The 10212-nt window shown below is 55.9% G+C and overlaps 1 protein-coding gene across 1 annotated transcript; it reads right to left on the minus strand.

Moving 5' to 3' along the window:
- Positions 1–4147: 4147 nt before the first annotated feature.
- LOC112639225 lies at positions 4148–5250 on the minus strand. Its single transcript, XM_025412514.1, has 2 exons — positions 4711–5250; positions 4148–4633 (listed from the first exon to the last, which is right to left on the minus strand). Exons 1-2 carry the CDS (start codon positions 5248–5250, stop codon positions 4148–4150), a joined length of 1026 nt encoding a protein of 341 aa, XP_025268299.1.
- Positions 5251–10212: the final 4962 nt, after the last annotated feature.

The raw sequence follows: 10212 nt of genomic DNA on the forward strand, positions 1-10212 counted from the left end.
TTGCGGAGCTCCATTCCGTCCTCGTGTGAGCGGGCTCATCCGTCGATCGGATTTCAAACCGCGGTACCACATTTCTCCGAAGGAATCGTCGTCGTCGTAGATATGTGCGGTCTTACACATATGATCTTGGACGAGCGATTCCATACCGAACAATCTTCTCAAGCGAAATATGTCGGTAAACATGTTAGGCGCGCTCTTCTCCCATTTCTTGTAGGTCGCTCGCACCACAGTAAATCCATGAATATGCGGCGCGCCTGCCTTTTCTCTGCATCCAACGCTTATGGTGTATGCTTACGAAACCCTTCGATCTCGACTTCCTCCTCGAACTGTAAAAAATGTCGCGCGATCAACGATCGTCGCGTGTCTCTTCAAGGAGAGCGAAAGAATAAATAATGATGATAAAAGGGTACTCACGTTCCACGCTAACACTATGCTGAGGATCGCTTTCATGAGTCTCTTGATGTATTTTATTTTCCAGGCGCACATTCGCGCCGCGAACATACATCCGTGAAACATTCTTAGCAATTTCAAAAATTCGTCATCTATCGTTCGCGCGAAAATAACGCTGAGAATGAATATTGAATGCACTGGGAACATTTAGAATACTGAGCGCGCGGAAATATAATGAGGTAATATAACGAGGCGTGATAAATTCTCGATTGCTCCGGAGGAAGTGCGGAAAATGTGTTTAACCGCGTATGCGCGATACGAGTTAACGTTTATTCGCTAATTAATATTATTTTTCATAGTGTTAATATTATTTTTCTTAGTATTAATATTATTTTTTAGTATTAATATTATTTTTAGTATTAATATTATTTTTTCTTAGTATTAATATTATTTGTAGTATTAATATTATTTTTAGTATTAATATTGTAACAGCGAGGCCGTTACTGCGCCAACATCCGCGCGGCGCCAATTTGGCGCCAAGCGCCGCCGATTGAGCACCGCGTCCGAACCGCGGAACCGCGGATTGATAATCACCGCGTGCCCCACTATTACGCGCATGACCGCGTAAGGAGATCGCGTGGGGGTGGCCAGCCGGGTATATAAGGCGGCCGCTCCGGCAGACCAGTACCTATTCCTGTCCCGACTTTCGGACGCTCGAAGCTACAGGACGCACCCTGGGTATTCGCAGCTTACGAGCTCCTTACTCTTGGCTTAGAGCACGGTCGCTACCGTGCCCGGTCGATCGCAACCGACAACCAGGAGCCTCCCGTCGACCCACGACGACCCGGTCTCGGGTACGGGCGCTCCCGTACTCGGTCGGTTGCAACCGACGTCCGGATTGTCTGGTCTCCATTCTGAGCCCCGACTAGCCGTTTTCCCGGCTCCTGGCGAACAGCCGTTTTCACGGCTCCTGGCGAACAGCCGTTTTTACGGCTCCTGGCGAACAGCCGTTCTCACGGCTCCTGGTGCACAGCCGTTCTCACGGCTCCTGGTGCACAGCCGTTTCACGGCTCCTGGGGACTAGCCGTTCTCACGGCTCCTGGTGCACAGCCGTTTTCACGGCTCCTAGGGACTAGCCGTTTTCACGGCCCCTGGTGAACAGCCGTTTTCACGGCTCCTGGTGCACAGCCGTTTTCACGGCTTTTGGGGACTAGCCGTCCTTGCGACTCTTGGAGGGTAGCCGTCTCCACGGCTCCTGGGCAGCTCTCCCCCATCGCTCCTGGACGAATAGCCGCATCCCCGGCTTTGGAGGACCACGGCTCTGGAGGACGGCCACTTTGGCGATCCTGGACGACGACCGCAACCACGAAAAGGAGGATCACCGCTGCCCGAGCCAACGACCACCCACACGCAGGACACTAGCCGTTCTCATGTCTCTTATGACCTAGTTATAAATAAAGGTAATCCCGACCCAGCCGACTCTCCTTTCTCCGCGGCCGACAACGCTCCACTTATCCGCCGATTCCGAACCGTGCTGGTCCGCGTCGCGAGATATACTTGGGAACCCTGATTAACTTCCCTGGTCCAGAGCCCGGTTGCTACCGGGCCCGGTCGGTTGCTACCGACGTCCAGTATCCCGGCGTACTACGGGGCACCCGTGTACGCCACCCTGAGGACGGGTGCTCCCGTCCTCGGCCGATTTCGGTCGGCAGGCCCGGCTAGGATCCGTGTCCGTGCCTCGCGGCACGTGACCACCCCTTCGGACTTCCGCGTCGCGAGGTATACTTGGGGACCCTGATTATCTTCCCTGGTCCAGAGCCCGGTTGCTACCGGGCCCGGTCGGTTGCTACCGACGTCCAGTATCCCCGGCGTACTACGGGGCACCCGTGTACGCCACCCTGAGGACGGGTGCTCCCGTCCTCGGCCGATTTCGGTCGGCAGGCCCGGCTAGGATCCGTGTCCGTGCCTCGCGGCATGTGACCACCCCTTCGGACTTCCGCGTCGCGGAGGTATACTTGGGGACCCTGATTAACTTCCCTGGTCCAGAGCCCGGTTGCTACCGGGCCCGGTCGGTTGCTACCAACGTCCAGTATCCCGGCGTTACTATGGGGCACCCGTGTACGCCACCCTGAGGACGGGCGCCCCCGTCCTCGGCCGATTTCGGTCGGCAGACCCGGCTCCAGGTCCGTGCACGGCTACACGTGACCTCCTTTTTAGGGTTTTGTATCCACGACCGCGCCGATTTTGCGATCGAGACACGGTCCCGCGTAGATACCTAGATTAGACGTGTTAGCAATTGTGGTTACGCGACTCCGTGTATCATACTAGATTTAGGTCTGTTCCTTGTCCCGACTAGCGCCTAAGACGTGTGTTCGTAATAATACTAGACTTAAGTCTGCTCCCCGTCCCGACTAGCGACTAAGACTGGTAAGCACCTAGATTTAGGCATATTCATAATTGTAATTGCGCGACCGCGACATAACTTCGTGTGTACTACTAATTTAGGCGTATCCATTGTCCTAGCTAGTACCTAGAACGTTATTTTCGTGTAAAGAATCAAAGTGTAAGTAGGGTGATTTTACAATAAAGATTTTTTATTAATTCGTACCCGTGTGGTTTTGCGAGCCTGAGTCTCCCCTTCTCCGAACCCTGACTCCGACGAGCCGATCCGCGGCGTCGGGAAAGGTGCACCGTTACAATATTATTATCTTTTTCTTATTATTAATATTATTTTTGAAGATATTAATAATACTTCTTTCTAAGTAGGCGATAAATCAATGCACGCGATAAAAATTAATCGTCGATACATCGACGAGAGTACGCGTAAAAACTAATCTACGATGTGGGAAATGTATGAGGCGCGATAAATTAACCGCTAATAAGTCGATAAGAGTACACGCAGGACTAATCTACGACGCGGAAAACGCGCGACGCGTCTCTGTTCACATGTCGCGCATATGATCGCGTCTCTCCAACCACCAGTTGTGCAGTTTGCACACGTTTTCCAAGGCGCAATTCTTCGAGTGATAGGCCGCAGCGATAGACGCGAGTCGCGGCTAGCGTTCGAAGGGGTCCGATATCCTCGTAATCGGCGTCGATGGTCTCCATCGTCAGGTCGAGCTGTTCCGCGACCTCTCCCGCGATGTCGGCCAGCCACTTCTTCTTCTCGAGACCCTTGACGTAAATCGTCACCCGCGGCGTTCGAGATCCCTCGACGCGCGATATATCGCGTCGCGAACGATCTGCTTCGCGTGCCTATACTCCACGTGTCCGTCGGTCCAGTGAAATTCGTGGTGATTAAGAGTCAGCCAACAGGCCTGCGACTTCTCGCTCTTCGTCAGCAGATTCCACGACATCGGCGCGCGAAAGACGTGATGCGTCAGATCTCTGCCTCGCGAGTATCGCCATCTCCTTCGTCACGAATCGCTCGTTGACGACAAAACCCTGCAGATCGACGAAGATCGCAATATCGCCCGCGACCGTCGTCGCGGTCATCCGTCGCGAGATACTGACGTTTATTCGCGTCTCTCCCCGATATCTTTCGCGATTTCGAGTTTCCTCTCTCCCCTCCCGTTCGACATGTCGTCTTACAGAATCTTACGCACGACGTTCGTCAGCGGATTGTACTCCACTATGCGATCGTGAATGATTAGACAGTACGCCGTGATGTTAGAAGGAACGTTGTCCTTGCAGTCGAATTCTAGACGAACGTCCACAGTGGCGCTCTTAATCGCTTCGTTTTGGCGGAAACAATCTATCACCGCGAGTGGGCCGCAGTATAGAATTTGTTCATAGTCAGGAGCGTCTCGTCGCTCGCGGATCCGTAATACGTTCGTTGAAATCTCGCGTAGGCGTCGTACAGTACGGCGATCTTGTTCTTATCGAAGTTCAAATTCATATCGTCGTACGGATAGAAGTCGGAATTGAGATACAATTTTACGTTGGTCAGATTGCACGCGTCGAATCTGGAAGCGTCCTGCGATAGGACGTTCTTCCTTCCGGTCTGCAACGCGAAGATGACGTAATGCGATTTCTCGAGCTGCGTGGCCGCTTTTACGGCCCACGAGTGTTTCGTCGTGCTCTGCAGGAGCGGAAACTCGTACAGATTCCACAAGCGAAAGGGCGCGCTCAGATATCTGTCGCTGTCCAACGTGCGCAACAGCGATAATTTGTTGACGTCATTCAGCACCACGTGCGGCACGCGCCACTGTATCTTCGCGAGCTCGACTCTCGGCTCGAATTCCTCGCGATATCAGACAATTGTTGTCGTTTCGTGCTCTTACCAGAATCAGCTCGTGACGGACGTTGATGACAACGCGCCTGTAATCCTCGCAGAAATCTAGCAGCGTGTCGAGAGGAACGCAGAAGTTGAAGTCGCCCGTCGACGCGACGCCGCTCCGGTCCAGTCGCGAGATCCCATCCGGCATTCTTCAAGATCTTGCCTCGTTCGGCCGTCAGCGAGACGTAGTTCTTGATCGTGCTGGTTATTCCGACGTTGCGATTACGATCGATCTCCACGCCATCGAGCTCGTAACGTATCTCCTCGAACATAAAGGCGACGCAATTGTTCACGAGCCACGCCGGCGTCGAGGGCACGGACGGCTCCTTAGAGGCCGAGACAGGCTTACCCGATTCGCCGCTCGACGCGGGCGGCGGATTATTCTTCGCGTGCAGTCTACCTTCGACGTAGAGAAAATTCTCGCACGGCAGCGTGTATAGGTCCTGCTGTTGTATGGGTATTCGTATCTCGTCGCTGTATCCGAAAGTGGTGTTAGCATACGGATTGTACGTGTGACTCTCGATCTTCACGATGCGATCGTCGAAGACGGGTTCCCCGCCGATGCTCAGAATGTCCCTCATGTCGTCGTCGAACTATCGCGCGGCTCTCGGTACGACGAAACCCATGGATCGCAGAAAAGCGACGTTGGCGGACAATTCCCCGACGCTCCTTTCTCTCGAGCGCGCGACTCGAGTTCCCGCGACGCGATCGCGGTCGCCGTCGCGATGCGACGTCGCGACGCTAGATTCGCGCACGACGAGCATCGCCTCGTTCCCTCCCCCGTCTCGCCGCGCGCTCTCTATCGTCTGCGTCGCACGTGCAGTCGAATCGAGATCTCCTCGCCGCGGAAATCGATCAATCGACCGTCCTGATCGACGACGCGCAGCGATACGTCGGTCACGAATCGCGCGATGACCGGCAGATAAATGATCTGCCTCGGGATCTCCGACACTTTGTATCCCGGCGGGACGTTCGGCGCGAATTCGTGTATCGCGTGGACGGATCTCCCGTTCACGTACGCGCCCGTCGTCAGGTTGCATTCCACGCGAATCGTGTAACCGCGATAATGCTCACGGGCTCGTCGGACGCGTACCATTTGTTCGGCCGCAATACGCGAGACTGGGAGAAACCTAACAACGATCCGATATTGTTCGGTTTGGTGAAATTAATTCGGTACGGGCATTTGATTTCGCTTCTCATATTGTCGTTACCGCGTAGCGCGAGAACGCGATCGCCGCTCTCGTCCTCCGCGTCCTCGACGTCGTACAGATATTCCTCGTCGTCGTCGCCGTCGCTGGCGCCATCACCGCCGACTCTCCCACCGGTACTCGCGCTCGGCGGTCGTCGCCGTCTTCGAAGAATCGCGGCTCTCAGATACGCGCTTATGTCGCGCAGCTCGTAGGATCCGATCGGGATCGCGATCGTCTCGTCGTCGTCGTCGAAGTAAAATTTATTGTTCGAGGAATTCACGTTCGGAATCGTGTTGTAGGTCTCGAAATTGGTCAGGCCGAGCTCGTAATCGTCGTCGCTCAAATCGAGAGGCGGAAAGTAACTCGCCGTGAGAACGTTGCTTCTTCCGGTCAGTGAGAATCAGCGACATGACGACTAGCGCTATCGCCGTTAGAGACCGAAGGGCTTCCTCCTTTCTCCTCCCCAATCGACTCGTCGAAGGAAGCGCAGGCACAATTGTCCGCAGACGCTCTGATCGTACGTCTGCTGAGAGTCGCGATTGTACGCGACGCGCGTGTCGCGTCCGAGATAACGCGCGAGTTCTCGAGGCGGTCGAAGATTGCCGAAAGCGTCGAAGTAGATAGCGTCTTTTCCCCTTTTAGCGTACGCCACCCAATGCGTGCTCGGCCCCGAGGCGTCGTCCAGGTTCACGATACCACTCTCGTCGCGACGAACTCGCGCCGGCAACGCGTCGCGCATGAACACACCTCTGAAGTGACGCACGCGAGCGCGCCTGGCCGCGCTGTTCAACTGTTCGTTCGTCGTGACGCCGATCGGAGCTACGACGTCGTCTAACGCGCGCGAAGGCGCGATTTTTTTTTCTTTTCCTCCTAACCGTTCGTCCGCCTCGTCTCGATGCTTCCGCCGCGCTTGTAAGGCGCGAGATACAAATCGCGGCCCTCCATCGCTCGATTGTGTCGCTGCAGCTCCTCCAATTGTCGCCACGCGGCCTTACCGTCGTTCACCATCTTCGCCACGCCGGCCGCTCCGCCGATCAGCGATCCTAAAGCTCCGAGCGCCGGCAACAGCGGCAGGAAGCCGCCGCGTTTCGCCGCGGGAAGAACCCGTCCTCTCGTCGTCGTCCTCCTCCTCCTCATCGAGCTCGTTCTTCTCTTGCCGCCGCCGCCGCTCTTTCTCGCGCCTCTTTGCGCTCCAACCATACCCATTCCTAGTTTCGTCTTCACCTTCATAGCCGCCCATACGGCCGACGCCGCCACTCTCTCGCCGAGGGTCGAATCCCCGGCCCGGATACGCTCGAACGCTCTCGCTCCGAGCGCCCGATCCGCGACGTGCCGATCAGCGAGATCGTCGCTCCGCGAATAGGCTACGTCGTGCTCGCGGCAAGCCGCGTCCAGCGGATTGACGCCTCGATCGCCTCGCGCGAGCCGCTTCGCGAGACGAGTACCGGGACCGCAGAACTGATATCCCGGTATATGTAGTTCAAACGGAAGAGCGTTTATAGTTCTATTGAGCAAACCGCTACCGCCGACGACTGCCGTCGCGGCATCCTCGGCGTATCTCATACGCCTCGACGCGCTCATCGTCACGCCATTTCCTTCTCCCGGCACATGCCGCAGTCTTTGATGCACGGCGGCGGACCATCGATGTGCGTTCATTGCTACGGCTGATTGTGATGCTTGTGACAGAGGCGATAACGCTGCACGTCCGGATCGCCCTGCAGATGTATAGGCAATCTCTCCCACAATCGATCGACGAAATCACCGTACTTGTCCAGCAGAAGCTTCTTCGGAACGTACTGCAACTGATCGACGCTGAGTCCGAGAATATCGTAATCGTTCACCAATAGAATAAACATGACGAAGCGTCGCGCGCGCGCTCCTAACTCTATCGCGTCACCGTCGATCGGACATGCCTAACTGCGCGATCGTTTTTTTTCTCCCTCTATATATATGCGTTCGCGAGGGCGAATCCGCGCTCGTTGCTCGCGCGCGCGCGAGTCTGCGCACTGAGACGCAGATTCGCTCGCGACAACGAGGAAGAATCGCGAGAGGAGAGAGAGAGAGAGAGAGAAAACGATGCGTTTCGTGCGTCAACCGATCGCGATAAGAGTGTCCAACGTCGACGGTAAGACGCGCTCGATGAACGAGGAATCGCGAAGACACGGTAATCTGTTACCGACCGCGATCCGCTGCGTAATCTGCGGTCCCTCTAATTGCGGTAAAACGAACGTGCTGATAAGCCTTCTGGAGAGCCCGCACGGCGTGCGATTCGAGAACGTGTACGTTTACTCGAAATCGTTGCATCAGCCTAAATATCGATATCTGAAAAAATTGTTGAAACCTATGAGGGATATCGATTACTTCACGTATTCGAACAACGCCGACGTCATCCCGCCTAGCGAGGCTTCGCCGAACTCGATATTCGTGTTCGACGACGTGGCCTGCGACAAATAGGACGTCGTGAGAGAGTACTTCGCCATGGGGCGTCACGCGAAGGTCGATTGCTTCTATCTGTGCCAATCGTACGCCAAGATACCCAAACATCTGATACGCGACAACGCGAATCTATTGATACTCTTTAAGCAGGATGGCACTAATCTGAAACACGTGCACAGCGATCACGTGAACACCGATATGCCGTACGAAGATTTTCACGCGCTGTGTCGCGCGTGTTGGAAATACCAATACGGTTTTCTAGTGATCGACAAAGATAGCGCGCTGCGCAATCACAGGCGGCAGATACAGGCGAGGGTTCAACAATTACGCCGTGCCGTAGAGCGTCGCGTGCGTCGTCGTCGTCGTCGTCGTCATCGAGGATGAGTCAGTCTTCTCGAGATGGTAGAGGGGAGAGATATAAGAGAAGGCGAAACGTCGAGGAACGACGGACGTCGGCAGACGCGAGAAAACCGCGATAGAGATAGCGAGAACGCGCGCGTCGATTCGCAGAAAGCACAGAGCGCTGAAGACCGGAAGGATGGAGAGCGATAGCACTTTGGAGACGCGTTTCAAACCGATCGTCGAACCGTTGCGACGCATCGCCTAGCGCATCGGAGACGATTCCACGCGAGGCGCGAGCGCGAGAGAGAGGGAACCGGCGAAGAGCGAGATCGACGAGACGTTCGCGCGAAGCGTCAAGAGAACGGAGGCGTCGGAGGAGGAGGAGGAGGAGGAGGACGACGAGGAAGAGACCGAGAAGAGCGCGTTACCGCCGCCGCCGCCGTCGTCCGCGAAAGGATTCAAAGCTAAGCGATCTCGCCGTCTGAATGCGACGACTTCCACGCCCGTGGGAGCGTCGGACGCGTCTCCCGCGCAACGGCGCGAATTCGCGAGCGGAGACCTCTTCGCGCAGCCGCCTGTCGAGGAGACGTTCGAGATGAGCGACGACGTCTTCCTCGGATCGCCGGCGACGCTCGAAACGTCCGTGAGACGGTCTCTGCGGACTCCTCGAGGGCGAGACATCTTGCGCGATCAATTGGGCCCATTGGCGCGAAAGTACGTGGGCGCTCTTCTCGGCGGCGGCGCGCCGAGCGATTTCGATCACGTTTACGGAGTCTACTTCGCCGACGCGGGCACTATGCTCGGGGACAAGCGATTCGACGTAGGCGTCGACAACGCGATATTCGTGGACGGAGTCAGATACGCCATTACTCCCGGTCAGTACAAATTGATCTTCAAGAGAATTCTCGACGATTTCAAGTACACCGAGAGAGACAAAGCCGCGTACAGGAGCATACTTCTGCAAACTAACACTCACAGGCGCGAGCACAATATTCGCATGTTCGTACTGGGAAACAAGGGATACAAGTACAAGAACGTCATAGCTCCGATCCTGCGGACGGACAGTCCGAGGAAGAGGATCGGCGGAGGTCGCGTGCCGCGAGCTATGCGCGCGACCCGCGACACCGTGGACTACGTTCACTGGGACGATCCGAACGAATTGGTGGATCGTCTCCGATTGCTGGACGCTTCTCGTCAAGCCGGCAACAACGCTCACGACAACGAGATCCTGTCGATAATCGAGGAGCTCCGCGAGGCGGGCGAAATACTGTTAGACGATCGCGCGCGCTTCATTCGACGACGCGATGTTCGCGAGCAAGTTCGAAGTGTCGACGCGGAGAAGACGCGGTCGCGACGCGACGAGCGCCAGATTGCGCGCGAGCGTGGAATCTCTGCGAAATTACGTGCGCGATAACGCGCTGTGCCTGACCGTCTCCGACGTCTCTCCCTCCGCGTCGCATTACGACGCGAGGCGTCTCAAGATACGAGTTGCCTGGCCGACCGACGACGACGACGCGACGAACAAGAGTTACGTCGAAAGCGTTATACACGCGGTGAGAGCGAACGTGGCGAGCA

This window comes from Camponotus floridanus, unplaced genomic scaffold (assembly GCF_003227725.1).
Source record: "Camponotus floridanus strain SB8 unplaced genomic scaffold, Cflo_v7.5 scaffold518, whole genome shotgun sequence".
In the NCBI taxonomy this organism is placed as follows: domain Eukaryota; kingdom Metazoa; phylum Arthropoda; class Insecta; order Hymenoptera; family Formicidae; genus Camponotus; species Camponotus floridanus.